Genomic DNA, 15,808 nt, shown 5'->3' with positions numbered 1-15,808 from the left:
GGAGCCATCCCCTCCTGTTTCATGACAGGGCGTGTCTACAGTCCACTGTAAACACGCCCATTCATTCAGCTGAAGGGGGTTGCCATGAGATGGTGCTTTCTTCACAAAAAAACACATTCACAAATAAACCAATGTGTGAATAATGTTAATTTCAGCCACGTATCCAGCAGGAGCCTCATAAGGAATCTGCCAGGGCCCACGTCCAGATGGCTGCATCTGTTCATGCATCAACTTACTTCACCTTACCCTCACATAGTCTTTCAGCTGACATTCACTTGAATTTGTACACACACACACACACAGACCACGTGTGTTCAGTCTGGCCTCAGGGAGCGAGTCCCGCCCTCTCTCAGCCCTAATCAGATTGTTTTCAACTGGACTCATGGGGTCTGCAGCTCCGTCTCTCCAGAGATTTCTCCACACAGTTTGTCCTTTATTTGCGCAGGATGTTTTTTCCATGCCAGCCAATGCAGCTTTGGTCTCTCAAGCAGCGATAACATTTTTTTCCCCTTTTGTCCCAACTTTGGCTGAATGATGAGGAGGCACTGTCTGTCTGTGGATAATGGAAATGATCTGTTTGATTTCTCTGGCTGTGTTTATCCAGTGTGCCGGTACGCCTGCCACAGAAAGTGCTGCCAGAAGATGACCACCAAATGCAGTAAGAAGGTGAGTCGGCCATATTGTGCACCCGCACAATAACATCCCATGACAGTAATTGTGTTACTGCGGGTTTATATACAGTAGCTACTGTTATTTCTACCACCTAATACACAGGCAGTTCTAGTTCTTAGAAGACAATACATAGCAGGCTGAGAATAGATTTTTGTAGAAAATCACAATTTTTTGCATGCACTTTATAATATTGCTCTTTATTACTATGTGTAAAATATATAAATATGCCTGCATGTATGTTCACAGGATGTCTCAGTTTAGTATGAGTATTTTATGTTTGTGTGTTTGAACAGTTCGATCCAGAGCTTTCCTCCAGGCAGTTCGGAGTGGAGGTTTCTCGTCTGACTAACGACGAGAGGACAGTGCCTCTGGTAGTTGAAAAGCTTATCAACTACATTGAGATGCACGGCCTCTACACTGAAGGAATATACAGAAAATCCGGTTCCACCAACAAAATAAAGGAACTCAAGCAGGGACTTGACACAGGTGACTTTTGCTATAGATTATAGCTAACAGGTGAATGCTTTTAAAGCTGAGAAACATGGGTGGGAAAGGATTAAATGTGATTCCTCAGTGTTGATTGTTTTGTTTGCATTCCCCCTGTGACCATACAGATGTGGACAGCATGAATCTGGACGACTACAACATCCATGTTATTGCCAGTGTTTTTAAGCAGTGGCTGAGGGACCTGCCTAATCCTCTGATGACATTTGAGCTGTATGAGGAGTTTATACGTGCCATGGGTAAGTGGTCAACATCAGATATCCAACCACCATTGTGCTTCCAGAGTCTTTAAATGCAGTACATCAGAGATCCTGTCCAAAATAACAAGTTATTACCGTGTTTGCTGTAACAGTAAATGGTGATTTGTCTTGTGTAAATGCCTCCCCAGGTTTGCAGGATAAAAAGGAAACGATCAGAGGGGTGTATTCAGTTATTGACCAGCTAAGCAGAACTCACCTAAACACTCTGGAACGGCTCATATTTCATCTTGTGAGGTAATAAAACAGATCTTTTCTCATGGTAATCTTAGAGTGCGATAAATACACAAAACTGTTTTTTTCTTTCCTGATCCACTATTCTAATACTGAATTTTAATGCTTTCAGAATCGCCTTGCAAGAGGAGACAAACCGTATGTCAGCTAATGCCTTGGCTATAGTTTTTGCTCCCTGTATCCTGCGCTGTCCTGACACCATTGATCCGCTGCAGAGTGTCCAGGACATCGGCAAGACGACAGCGTAAGAATTCGCTTCCTGTCTGTCAGTTAAAGTCTGTGCCTTTGCATAAAGTGGGAGGCATACAGTGATTTTAGTGTAGGCAGGCATGAGTTTCAAGAGATGTGTCTGTCAAGATCCAATTTAGCAAGATTTATTCAGACAGCAGAACTTCAATGTAGACACATTTTCGACAGAGAAGAAAGGACAAACACGAAAAAAGGTGATGCTCAACAAGAAAACAAGTCATTCTAATCAAAGTCAGCTGAAGTCGCATTGTGGCAGAGCAGCCTTATAACATGACTTACAATAATCAATACAGAACCATTACCATGATATTATTATTTTAATACAATAATGTTTAATGGGGCTTGCTTTTCTGAAGATTTTCCCTATAAGTGGTTGGTAAAATTATTGGGATTAGATGGCTTGAATTTGTTTTCTGTTTCCAACTGAAAAAAAAAAATCATTGGCTTAATAGAAAATATGCAGGATTTACTGTAATGTACAAATAAAACTGTGTAGAAAAGTTGGTTGTTTTTTTTTAAATCAAGATAATATAAGATAAACATTAATCATTCACTTGTATTAATAAATCAATTCACTCCAAAAGAGTCATTAATGGGTTTGGATTAAGAACTGTGCACAGGAAGTACACAGAACGCAGCTCCGCTATTTGCATTCATTTTTTAAATTCGGTAACTATTTTTCAACATGTTAATATTGACAGCACTAATAAAAATGTAAAATGTTCTCTTAGAAAAAATTGCAAAGTATTGTTGCACAGTATAAAATTAATAAATAGGATATCCAACCTGAGACAAAAGATACAAAGTAGCTGCGATGTTGTAAGTGGTGGGTAACAGTGACACTGACCGCACTGTGTGTGTATATAGTGTTATTTTATGCAAGTGTTGAAGTGTTCTGTTTCTTGCTGTCTCTCCATAGGTGTGTAGAACTTATCATTTGTGAGCAGATGAATAAGTACAAAGTACGACTAAAGGACATCAGTAGCCTGGAGTTTGCAGAGAATAAGGCCAAGTGCAGACTAACCCTAATTCGACGGTCAATGGTAAGATCAAATGATATGACTAAAATGACTCATCCCATTGTTATCAGACATATCACGTATTTATAGTTACTCATTGCTAAATCTACCTAACTGTCACTAACTGAGCCATCCTAGAAACTCCTTCAGTGCTATACCTTCCCTGATTTCCTCCTTTGTAAGCTGTTTTTCTCCTCTCCAGATTCTCCTTTCTAACCTGTCCTTTCCTTTACCCAGAAACCCGTACTAATAGCTGTTAGATTTATGAGCATAGCGCGCACTATGGTATGTATACACACACACCATGGATTGCATCCTCCAAATTGTCTCCAATCATCCAGTGGTGATGTTGTTGTGGTACCGATCACTGCTCATCTCTTCAGATATTAACATCTGTCTTGTCCATCCCTGAAGCATGAGTCATCACTTCACATTATCTCTGCCTCCATTTTTTTTTTGGTCTGACTGTATTCTGTAACTGTGTCCTGTGGGTGGAAGTGAGGACATTATGCAACCATGCAATGCTTCTAATTAGATTTACATTATGGTATGTGTAACATACAAAGGGAGCACTTTCTGCATTTTCTATGACTTATGACTTGTTACTACTTTTCCTGGATAAACTGTGGACAGAGATTATAATTGTTTTCTCATTAAACCTTGGAGGAATCTCCTGGTACATTTCCCTGGCAGATATCACATTTATATCACACAACAGTGATTTGTTACTGTTAGCTTCACTTCTACGAAATGGGAAAGGATTCCTACTGGAATATAAACAGAATCTGCCACTGAGCCAGAAGAAACTATATTGAAGCAAATTAAAACCGACCTCAATGAACCTGGCATTACTGATTCCTCTTCTTTTTGCTTCTCACTTTTGCTCTTAGCAACCAAATGCAGCTAAAAAGGTAAACGTCTGTGTATCATCGTGCTGTATCTGTCGTTGGGTTTGATCCGTCTTTTAAATGCTGCTGGTTCAGTCATTGCATGTGCGAGAGTGAGTAGCTGCTTGCTAAAAGTGGTGAAATGTTCTGTACATGACAGCATAACCCTTTTCATTTAGTTCTGGACAACTGCTTTTTTATGGAGCACAAATGTAATATTCGCAGTAGTGAGAAGACAACATCTGCCCTTGATTTGTCTCCTAGGGAAAAGGCCAAGTACAGCGACTGAGTTACCACACGCCCTCGCCTCCGGTTAGTCCCCAGCTGCCATCTGTGGCAGACGCTGTGATAGAAGAGAGCGGCGGGGAAGAGGGAGCGGACACGTTCTCCGAAATCTCAGAGCATCAGCAGGCAGCCATGCAGCAGGAAGAGAGAGTGTTGACAGAGCAAATTGAAAACCTACAGAAAGAGAAGTAAACACTGTCACTGCATATAAAATGTTCTGAAAATGTTACATGATCTGTAATTGACTTAAAATTATAGGGCATGCAACAGTGTATCAGAAAAATATCTGTTTTGAATGAAAGAAGTGACTGAATTTACATGAATAATTACCAATTAGCACGCAGCATTACTGTTAGCTGTGTCTCATCATGTGTGCCCAGTTCATATATGTTAATCTGGATGATGTTTGACTCTGCAGAGAGGAGTTGACTTTTGAGATGCTGACTCTGGAGCCGCGAGCATCAGATGATGAGACCCTGGAGTCAGAGGCCTCTATCGGTACAGCTGACAGCTCTGAGAACCTCAATGTGGATTCTGAGGGAACCATTTCTGACTTCTCTGGTATGTCATTATGCAAGAAATCATAGCTCACCTGTAAGTATTTATAATCAAATTGAAAAGAAAGCTTGACATGTCTTGGCGTTCTCTTGCAGAGAGAGGTCCAGTGTTTACTTCCCCCTGGCCTCGGAGATCTGACATCAAGAGCCCCCGACGCCGTGCTCTCCGCCACCAGCCTGACTCCCTGGACTCTGTAGACTCTTGCTCCAGTGTTTCCTCCTACTCCTCATCATCACACTTCCACCCATCGTCCTCCTCCTCTTCTGCCACCACCCGCCGCTTTCGTTTCCACGCCAAGTCTGCCTCTGTAGCCTCAAGTCCAGCCCAGGCCCTGAATACCTCTCAAGCATCCCGATCAGAGAGCCTAGACAGCAGCCCGACAGGAGATCAGGAGGGCACATATGATGAAAGGCCTCAGTTTACCAGCCGAGGCACCTTCAATCCAGAGAGAGGCAAACAGAAACTTAAGGCAGCCAAGCATTCAACCCTGAGGCACTCCAGAGAAGGCGATGGCCACGGCAGGGACCCTCCAGACATACCACAGCAGCTGGTATTGTATGGCAGTAATGAATTCATGGTATGAAGGACACTGGGACACCAAATTACTCCCTTTTCAACTCCCTGGCCGGCATATACGTCCTCAAAGGGAGGTAACGCAATGGCGACTGATCTCCACTTCTCAAAGCACTCTTGCTTAGCCTTTCTTTGTTGAAGTCTAGAAAAGAAGTGCCCCCAAGTGCCATGTACAGTGTTTCCACCCCCAGAGGTGGGAGATATTTGGCAGAGGGACAGAGCCCAGTGGAAGGGCGCCTCTTCTGTGGACCAAACTGCCACCCATGCTCTCACAGTGCCTTGGGAGCTTTTTACTCAGCGCCAAGGGGAGACGCACTGAGCAGGAGGACAGAGAAAAGGGAATGTTGGAATGTGCGGAAGACCACTCAGCATCAGGGAATGTTACAGAGCTGGAAAGCTGAAGCAGTGTACTACAGTAAAGAAGAAGAAATCAGGCAACATCAGGCATCACGGATGTTACAGTGACCTTAAAGCTCACAATTATTAGCTGCTTTATGAGTTTACAGTTCATAACAATCAGTGTAAGCAGTGGTTGCTCTGTTATTACAAATTTATTTTTCCCTTATTTAATGAATTTTAATGTCACAGAAATTCTTTATAGCATATAATATACAGGTATAAATACTGTACAAAGCCGGAACGCCAGCCCCTGCTGGGTAGTTGAAGTCAAATATTTATCTTTTTTTTTTGAGTATCTTGGACAGAGATGTACGGATTTGGGCAGTGGATGATTTTTGTGTGTGTGCGTGTGTGTGTATGCGTGTGCCGAGGGCTCATGCGTGACTGTCTGTATGTGTGAGAAAGAGAAAACCACTTCATGTGTTTTAAGTTTGTGCTGCTTTTTTCCCCCTCACAAGGGAAATACCGCCATCAAAGGGACCAAGTTAGCTGGTGTGTATTCCAGCCAAGGGGATCCCAGCTCTGTACAGAATGTCGGATATGTATAAAATCCCTGCATTCACTGCTTAACAGCCATACAACAATTGTAATGTACAGTACAGTTCATATGTACAGTATAGTGGACAAATGCCATTCTATTCTTGAAATCTATTGTAAACCCCCCCCCCCACACTCCCAAACCCATCCCCACCTTTTGTCTTTAAAGTGTTTGCTCAATAGCAACCAAGCAAGAACATAAAATGAGTCTGTCTTTTGTCTTTATTATTGAGAATGTTTATTTTTTCATTCAAACTATTATTAATGTTGAAATAATTAACACTTTCTCATTGTCTGCATTGTGCAGCAATGTCACAGTACTGTAGATGACATATTTGAAAACAGGCCTTTTATACAGCAGACGTTTTGTAGTCACAAAAGCACAGGTGCTACTAATAACATTAACAATGGCTTCGTTTTATTTAAGTGCCATTACAGTGTGAACGGTGACCCACCATGCTCGATATCAGGACCATGAAACTGACGCAGCTAAATGGAATTCAGCATTTGTCAATTTCATTAATTATGATACACACAGTATAGTTAGCAAGGGTGTAGGTGTGGGGACACACAAGGGAGTCAGCCCCTCTTCAATGTTCAAGTGAGACCATGTAACTTTTGAAAGAAGAAATAACACATTGTTTCTATTACAGATGAAAAACTGAGTTCACAAGCAGAACAAAACAGCCTCGTTCCATTCGGTACATACACAGACTCTGCTGCTACAGTCTAACTTGGTGCCGTATGACCAGTAATTTACAGTGGCTAATGTTAACAAACTAGATATTGTTATGTGGTGAATTGCTGGCTTATGACTGGTCTCTACTTGTACTACTGTTCCAGAACTTTTTTTAGCATTTACCATTGTCCTGTAATTGTCACCCCACTGGCCACTGTTCAGTAAAGGTTATGTAGACTCGCTGTAAGGAAGAGGCTTAATTGTTCTCTGAATCCTGTCTGACAGATAATTTGCTGTATTTTAGCCTCGCTGCACTTTTAGTTCTCATTTCATAATTATTTTCAGTTACAAGTACAACCAACCCTTTGCTCAAAGAAAAGGAGCTCCTCCTCGCTGAGAACATTCGCAATGAGTCTACAATTTGTGTACATTACAGCACATATTTATTCAGTGGCCATGTTTTGAAGTGGTTTCACAATCGTTGATAACCACTGGTTTCATGTTACAGTGTCCCTGCCTGAATTCTGTGTCCCCGCTTTTAGAATCTGTTGTCTCCTCTAAGGAAATGAAACAAGACCTACAGTAAGGTCAGATTTTTCCTCTTGAAAGAACAGTTCATGTCCAGGCTTTGTGTTGTGTTTGCTGGCCTTCTCTACATCTGGTCATCCTTCAGGTGGTGGAAAGTCATCTGACTGTTGAATTTACGAGAGCAGGAGTTACTCGACCCAGGAGTCATATCTTGTGCATTTATGTTGTCACTGAAATGACTATCTATGATTTGAGGCCAATTTTTCCCTCTGGCAAAAACACAAATTTGGTTTCTTTATTAAATCTGCCAAATTGCTCCTGAGATACAGCTATTAAAACTGAACTGTTGACCTCTTATATAGCCTAAAGAGAGCAGACAATTCTTAATTTTGTTCTCATTCACACATTGCAAAGTTTTTGTTTTCATTCTGTGCATTTTTTCATCACCTTGGGATATCACAGTCACAGTGTACAGCCATGAATAGACATCAAAACAGTTCGCAGCATATGCAAAAGCTTAAGGGGGTACATTTATGAAAGGTTGTGTGCGAATGTGTAATAACTCGGTAAAAGATTTCTGAGACAGTGAGAGTGAAAAACTATAGCATTTACTTACTTCCTGAGCTATATATTTTATTTTGTAAGGAGTTATAGTAAAAACCAAACCTGTGTTGCAGTGTCCTAATAAAAGAGATAAGATATGCATAAGTAAAAACACATTTTAAACCTCATTTTAATGCATCCTCGTGGACTGCTGTTACCCTAAAAACACTTATTAGCTTGGTTAGTAATGAGTTACAAGATTAAAGGAAAAGGACAAGCACAGGACACAAGCAGCTGCACAATATAAAAGTGACAACACAACAATGTATGTAAGATTTACTTTACTAAAAACATAAATCAGATTCCTTAAACTTGGGTATACTTGAGAATTATGACCAAATATGTTTATTTTAGACATTTTACAGTTGGAAAATCAACTGCCTTTTGTGCAATACCTTGTCACTGTAAGGCCACTGCGTTTACGTGACCCATAATTCCGACAGCACCTAAAGGCAACTAAAAACCTTTGAAAACCACAGTGAAGCGTAAAAAAAAAAAAAAAGCTCATTTTGCTCCTTTTCACCACAATAGACTGGATCTTCAATGCAGACGGGAAGTGGCCTGATCGTAGACTGTCACGAGAACCACACATTTGAAACCAATTGACATTATTTCTAAAAATAAAGGGGCCCTAATTGATGACAAGTGACTCGGCCCGTCGGGGGGAGGCAGCAGCGCTCTGCTGACGCGGCCCACCTATCGCCTGGCGCATGCGCAGAGGATCCAGCGTCACAGCAGCAGGAGCAGCAGGGGGAGACGGGAACTGTCGCGTTGTTTATTATTTCACACAAAATAAACTTTTCTACACAATGTCCGGCTCTGACTCCAACCCCTTCGTTGACCCTGTGGACCTAAATCCCTTCCAGGTGAGGCTGTTGTTTTGTTTTCCTCGTGCGAGCTGGTTTTTTAAAAATTTTTAAATGAAGCTTAAAGTGAAGACCGAAAGAGATATGCTGCAGCAAAAACCTGTTTGGTTAGTTGCTGGGTTTGGCCTCAGTATTTCCTGGCTAGGAAACGCCACTATTACGAAATATGACACGTTGTAGTTCAGTTATTGGCGATTTATAAACATTATTTGTGTATTTTCGCTGTATGTAGGCTGTTAACTCACCTGCGCAGGTAAGCAGAGCCACGAACAGGTGTCTGCTGATATTTAGCCATCAGCTGGGACTCCTCCTCAGCGCGCCATTGATGGAAACCATAAGGTGGATTTTGTAAACCAGATCCTCAACAGGCAACGTGGGATTTAATGTCCCACTTCACCTAATAAGGATCATATGAGGCGGTAGTGTGTTCACTGAAGTCATCCCACTGTTTTCAGATCTAATAGCTCACAGAACTGATGGCTACTGGCCAACATATGTCTTTGTGACATATTAACATAAAGAAAAAGCAGCTTTTTTTTTCTTGTTCAAACTGAATGATATGTGTTTAACTCAGACAAATGTGCTCCAGGGCCAAGAGTCTGTAAATAGTTAATGTGTTGTGAGACAATTGGTGTTCAAGTGCTCTTCCTGGACTGGTTGGGACTCTCTGGGGCATGGCTTACTCCACATGCAGCACCAGGTAAACACCGAGGGGTCATGGCTCCTCAGCAAAACATCAGAAACATCAACAAGTCGGATGGGAGGCGAAACGTCTTCAAGTGCCTTCAACAAGTCCAGACTTTTGCTCGACTCCTAAGGAATAACTATGACCTGGATGACTGAGAATCTTCACAGACATCAACAAGTTATGTTTGATTTGTCTTCCAGGATGCTTCAATCACACAAGCCACCAGTGGAGCTGTGGAAAACGCTGGGGAGTACAACCCATTCACTGCTTCTGACATGGTACTCCCCTCTGTTTTTTCTTTTTAATGAACCTACTGATGTGATGTACAGCAGTACATCACTGAGAGAATGTCAAGTTGTTTAAAAAAAGCCACTATTGCTCCAATTGCTTCGCAGAGAAACCACTCTGACACGACCATCCCCATCTCTGCTGCCGCCTCTCAGCCCGCCATCCTGCAGACCTCTGTGGAGCAGAACGCACAAGTGAGTCTGACACGCACTTTTTACAAGTGAAGGAAATTTAATAAGCAGGCGTGAAATCACATTTCAGCCATTTTATACATCAGTGGACATTAACTAGCCAGAGTACATCTGTCTTTGGGAGCTGACTGTGGCTTTGAATGTGCGAAACAATAGATGAGAACAATAATAATATCCAGTGTTTTGAGTTAATGAGTGAACTGTGGTAGCAGAAAGTAGAGCCTGGTCGGTAATCAATTTTTGAAGCTGATATTGGAGGATTTAAAGAAAATTGGATAACAATGCGTAGGCTGACATGAGATAAAATAGTATTTTATTTGTTCAAATGGAAATTGTTATACAGCAGTTGGAGTAAAAAGTAGGAAAGAGCTATGCTAATGTGAACAAAATATTTATTATTTATTTACAAGTAAAAGATCGATCAGTAAGTCATAAAAAAGAAAAATGTAAACAGGTTAGCAGTAAGGATCACAGATATGTGTAAGATTTGATAAGGATGACCTAAATCTGGGTTATTATGACAAAATAATTAAAAAGCCAGTGGACATGTGCGCATCACACAGATATGAGCTTGTTGGATCTAATACCATGGGCATGAATATAGAGCTGGACGTCTTTTTGCAGCCATAACAGTTGTCACTCTTCTGGAAGGGCTGTTCTTCATGCTGGAACAGCAAATGGCCTCAAACTGTTGCTGCAAAGTTAAAAGCACTGAATTGGCTAAAATGTCTCCTTATTCTGCATCATTAAAATGATCGTTCACCAAAACTAAGGGGCCCTGGACCAAACTTTACAGTAGGGGCTATGCGTTCTGGTATGTAGTATGTATGCTTCTAGACACTTCCACTTCAGAGGCAAAGTTGGTATCGTATGACAGAGCCATGTTTTAAGTCACTGAGCTTTTTACAGCCCACACTCGGTTATGTGCTGGATTTAATGTATATGTTAGCAATGGGTATGGCTGAAACACCCAGTTCTTCCCTGTCCACTGACTTTTGGCCATGTAGTGTATCAGTCAGGCTACAGCTGTGAGTGTGCTGTTGTCTCACACAGTTGAATTAGGTGTGAGGTGGATGTACTGTTGCCTATAGTGTAGTTAATGAGTTCCCCGTCACGAGAGCATCAGGGAGTCGTAGTGATGCAGTGATAATGTTGATCACAGTGTTAAAAAGTGCCGTTCCTCCATCACCCATCAGGCGGCTGCAGCTGCTGGCCAGGCTAACCTGATCAAACAGCAGGAGGAGCTGGAGAGGAAAGCAGCCGAGCTGGACAGGAAGGAGCAGGAGCTGCAGAACAGGACCAGAGGCAGTGCGCTCAACGCAGGCAGTAAGTGTTTTAAGTTGTTTTAAGAAGTCACACACAAGCTCACAAGCTCTACATACTACCAGTAAGCATTGACACATCCCTCATAATGTTAACCCAGCTGTGGTTATTATTTTATTCTATTTTATCTGTCTGTCAGCTAAAGAGAACAACTGGCCACCTCTCCCCAAGTTTTTCCCTGTGAGGCCGTGCTTCTATCAGGACTTTGACGAGGAAATCCCAGAGGACTACCGCAGGATCTGCAAGAGAATGTACTACCTCTGGATGTGTATGTACCCCTGCATGCAGTATTTATGCAATACTTCCTCAAACAACAAAGTGGATATGATATAATCATGTGATAGTATGGTTAAAATACAGTGTGATGGTCTTGTCAGTGCATTCTTCCTGTCGACTGAAGAGTTTGTAAATATCAGCCTCTTCATATCGTGATATTTGAGATAAGATCCCTTGTTTGCTGCACAGTATTGATGAATTATTAAGCCACCTGACAACCCTGGCCGCTTATTGAACACTAACATTTAAACATACTATGCACTGGAACTTTTTGTGGAACACAAACCTGTCAACTCGGCCGCCAGAACATCATGTCACACTTTATCGATTGAGGATTTAATCAACTTGCCACTCTTCCCTATTGATTCCTCTAAAAGGTCACCACAGATGGTTCACTAGGAAAATGCTCTTTGCTTCCCCATGTGTGTGTGTTCAGTCCACAGCGCCACCCTCTTCCTCAACGTGCTGGCCTGCCTGGCTTACTTCACCGCAGACGCTAAGAACGGTGTTGACTTTGGGCTGTCCATCCTCTGGCTCATCCTCTTCACCCCAGTGTCCTTCATCTGCTGGTACAGGCCCGTCTACAAGGCCTTCAGGTACACTGACACTGCCAGCCTCATGCTGATGATGAGGATAACGAAGCATCACTTACAGGATTGGATGTGACTGTTGCTGTACTAGTGGTGGAAATAGGGACACGTGCAGATGAGCTCGTTAGCTGTGTTTTCTTTTTCCCTCAACCTTCAACTCCGTTAAATTGGCTAGATGAAGTTGTGCACATTTATGTCAAAGTCTCTAATATTCTGGCAGCAAACAAAGCTCTGAAATACTAATAAGTGTCATTAATAACACGTCCTTCATGTTGTCTGTTTTCCTCTCAAGGTCTGACAGCTCCTTCAGTTTCTTTTTCTTCTTTTTTGTCTTCTTCTTCCAAGTGGCAGTCTACATCATCCAGTCTGTAGGGATCCCCAAGTGGGGAAACAGGTCAGTGGGAAGATTTTTAACTGAGAAATCATTTGTATGTTGAGTGAAAGACAACATGGATGCGCTGTCAATGCATGAGGCAGTTGTTCATCGCTAATAATACTGTTTCTGTTTCTATCAGTAAGAATCTTGTCTGGGTAGATTCGTGGCAAATGTGTGTCTTCATTCACACCTGTGCGTGTGTGTGTGTGTGTTCTTGCTCTGTATCTCCTCTCTTGCATCTTTTTGACAGATTCCTGCTGCCCTAACTTGTCTGGGTTGCTGCTTTGTAAGTGTGGGACTTCTCTCTTTGGGTTTCTTTATTGTAATATATTAGGCTTTTCTCTTTTCCATCATTCACTGTTTCAAACTTCACGCTTTTCCATAGGTTACTAGTGCAGGTTTGGATGTTGGCTCTTTTCTCTTTAATTCAGTAACGTTCAGAATTTTTGATGTCAGAAAATCTGTTGCGTACTGAACTGTACACACTCAATGCAGAGAAGACATGACATGACACAGGGCTATTTGTTTGTATGTCTCTGTCGTTCACAGCGGATGGATCGCGTCCATCAGCATGATCGGCTCAAACTTGCCCGTGGCTGTGGTCATGATGGTGGTGGCCGGTTTTTTCACTGTGAACGCCGTGCTGGGTGTGATCCTGCTGAAAATGGTATGCTAATGTTTAAGTTTTACAACTTCTCTTCAAAGTATTGGATATTGAGCTATGTTTTATGATGAAATGCAGATAATCTGCTTACTATTTAAATATTAATTAGTCAAGTTCAACAGTGTCCCTGGGTAGGTTACATAACCCCAGTTTTGCTATTTAAAAAATACTGCACATACTGGATGTTTGCAGTAAAATGAGAGATGGCAGCGCCTTATGATTAATTGAACTTGCCCAAAATAGAAAGTTGACCATGGTGCAGCACACATATACAAATAAGGGTATTCCCACTTCACTGTGGCCTCAAATTGTTTATTTTCACTCCAACTCAGTGAGGGTCTGTGTAGATCAAAGAGAGAAACATAAGACAAACTAAAAACGGCAGTGACAAAAACACAGCAGCTGTAATGAGAGGATCGATCAAAGCAGACGGAATATGAAGATTTAGAAGGACCTTAAAGGTTCAGAGTCTGGAAGCTGAGAACACAAGCAATTTATTTGGAGAGTCAACCAAAGCATGACACAATTGGCACAATTCTGTAGATGAAGACAAGGACAAATAATAAGAGTAGCATTCTGTGGCCAGTATTTGTTTTAACAGCAAGCTTGTGCAATTACGTAGTCCTTTGTCTGCAAATACGAGCTCTTGCTACTGTATACACACACCTGCCGAAAACTATGACTGCAACTAGGAAGCAATCAGAGACCACATGCCTTCACCAAGCCTGCACAACACTGTAAATGTGTTTTTAATCATAGAGATGTTTGGAAATTCAAGATCTGCATCTTGAAACACTTCTTCATTGAAATACAGTGACACACATTCATCACCTTTTTTTCCTTCAAATAAATATGACTAATATTTCTCTAATGAGAAAATGGCAAAAACTTTTGAAACTGCTCCTTTATCAAACTGATCCAATCCTGAATCCACTCCAAAAAGTAATCAGGTTTTTAATTGCTCGTAACTTTCTGCCCAGTTTCACTGACTTTTTGCATTTTATTCAGGCTTGCCTCATTTTTTCAGATGTGGTTCATCGTTTGATGTGACGTATAAACCTGCCACTGCCCTAACCAGCGTCCTTGTTTCCCATTCCCTCAGGTCCACTCTAAGTACAGAAGGACAGGTGCCAGCTTCACCAAGGCCCAGCAGGAGTTCTCCCAAGGAGTCCTGAACAACCGAACCGTCCAGACTGCTGCAACCAGTGCTGCTACCTCGGCTGCCCAGGGAGCCTTTGGCAGGAGCCAGAGGAATTAGACCATGGCCCATATCCTTCGTGCCTCAGGCTAGTCTCTTCTCTTACCAACATAACAGATTAGACATGTCTTGACATTCTTAAATTGGTTCAGGGGATGGGGTTTTGATTATTTAACGAACAAGGCTGAAAAACAAGAGAGGGAAATTCTTGTCGCCACATCAGCAGCCTAGTGCGGTGAACCCCGTTCTCTTACCACTATCGTCAGTATACAGGATGTTCAAATTCATCGCTATCAAAAAATCACAAACTACCACTATCGTCAGTATACAGGATGTTCAAATTCATCGCTATCAAAAAATCACAAACTGAAGAGTTAAACAGGTTAAAATGGCACCAGAGTGGGTCTGACAGAAAAATTAATTGGCAATATCTCATCACAACCAAACTCCTGCAACGTGTTTAACACAGACGTAAGATGTAAATCTGCAGAGCACCACTGATAAGGTGACAAAGTACATTTACTTTAATCCTGTCATTGTTAATGACGCTGGAGAAAAGTATTAGCATTTTTCTGTCTCACTGTTGATGTAGAAATAACATCCTGGGGCCTGAGAAATAAACACTGTGCGTAGAGTTGGGATCGTATAAAAGGCGTACTTGATATAAGAATGTTTTACCATCAGCGAATGATGGATCCACATCATGTTTATTTTAGTCATTACAGCAGCATGTAGAGCATTTCAGGGTAACCACTCAATCAACCTTTGTTTAATTCATCGGTACTCCTTATACTACTAAGATCTGGTAATTTTCCAGTTACTTTCCTCTCAGGCAATCAGGCCGGGTGCCTTGTAAAATGAGATGCACCCTGTTAGATGTTGCACTACTGATGCATACAGTTTCAGTTCTAATTTTGCTCGCTAAATGTCGTGTTTTTATGTGTATAATACTGTATAGGATAAGCTGCTGATAAATGAAGGTGACGGGATGAAGGTTTTTTTTTTTTCCTGCTGTTTTTAAATCACCTTAGTGATTGAGAAGAAGTGAGACATAACACTCTTCTGAGGGCAAATGAAGATGAGGTTTAACTGGAGTGACACATTTGAATTCATGTTTTCTGTTATAGTATGAAGCCTTGCCACGATGCAAGAAACGGTGCAGGTTTATGGATATTAAGTTACTGACATAGTTTTTCATTTAGATGTATTTTCTTTTTTAAGAAAATGAGCAGAATGAACATAATATTTATATCCATTCTTTTGGCTTTGTGTCTATCGTAATTTTACTGCAGACAAAAGTCACGTGTTACTGAATAGCTGCAGATAGTTTTTTTAGCTACACCTACTTGTTGTTAGGTAATAGC

At 41.5% G+C, this 15,808-nt stretch overlaps 2 protein-coding genes across 12 annotated transcripts in view; both read left to right on the top strand.

Annotated features, from left to right (window-relative positions):
- myo9aa (myosin IXAa) overlaps nt 1-6,382 on the top strand; it is a 97,879-nt gene extending 91,497 nt beyond the window's left edge. For 10 of the 11 annotated variants that reach the window (XM_070838793.1, XM_070838871.1, XM_070839024.1 and 7 more), the window contains 9 exons: nt 605-666; nt 966-1,158; nt 1,287-1,415; nt 1,565-1,670; nt 1,780-1,911; nt 2,836-2,959; nt 4,087-4,295; nt 4,526-4,668; nt 4,761-6,382. In XM_070838793.1, the coding sequence (XP_070694894.1) occupies nt 605-666; nt 966-1,158; nt 1,287-1,415; nt 1,565-1,670; nt 1,780-1,911; nt 2,836-2,959; nt 4,087-4,295; nt 4,526-4,668; nt 4,761-5,248 (1,586 nt within the window). In that variant the 3' untranslated portion in view covers nt 5,249-6,382. The remainder of the gene's footprint in view (nt 1-604; nt 667-965; nt 1,159-1,286; nt 1,416-1,564; nt 1,671-1,779; nt 1,912-2,835; nt 2,960-4,086; nt 4,296-4,525; nt 4,669-4,760) is intronic. The other variant, XM_070839109.1, reaches the window with a different exon arrangement.
- Nucleotides 6,383-8,740: 2,358 nt separating this feature from the next.
- On the top strand, nt 8,741-14,739 carry scamp2l (secretory carrier membrane protein 2, like). Its single transcript, XM_070833240.1, has 9 exons — nt 8,741-8,850; nt 9,739-9,816; nt 9,934-10,020; nt 11,214-11,343; nt 11,480-11,608; nt 12,053-12,212; nt 12,499-12,600; nt 13,132-13,249; nt 14,349-14,739. Exons 1-9 carry the CDS (start codon nt 8,794-8,796, stop codon nt 14,502-14,504), a joined length of 1,017 nt encoding a protein of 338 aa, XP_070689341.1. The 5' UTR covers nt 8,741-8,793; the 3' UTR covers nt 14,505-14,739.
- The last annotated feature ends 1,069 nt before the right edge of the window (nt 14,740-15,808 follow it).

Source organism: Pempheris klunzingeri, chromosome 1 (assembly GCF_042242105.1).
Source record: "Pempheris klunzingeri isolate RE-2024b chromosome 1, fPemKlu1.hap1, whole genome shotgun sequence".
Lineage (NCBI taxonomy): Eukaryota > Metazoa > Chordata > Actinopteri > Acropomatiformes > Pempheridae > Pempheris > Pempheris klunzingeri.
The sequence above is the reverse complement of the archived record's forward strand: the minus strand, read 5'-3'. Positions and strand labels throughout refer to the sequence as shown.

Excerpts from the sequence above, each read along its gene's own strand:
- scamp2l (XM_070833240.1), top strand. The coding sequence starts at position 8,794 with ATGTCCGGCTCTGACTCCAACCCCTTCGTTGACCCTGTGGACCTAAAT. Across the intron at positions 10,021-11,213 it reads CTGTGGAGCAGAACGCACAA|GCGGCTGCAGCTGCTGGCCA; the intron begins GTGAGTCTGACA and ends ATCACCCATCAG. Across the intron at positions 11,609-12,052 it reads AATGTACTACCTCTGGATGT|TCCACAGCGCCACCCTCTTC; the intron begins GTATGTACCCCT and ends GTGTGTGTTCAG.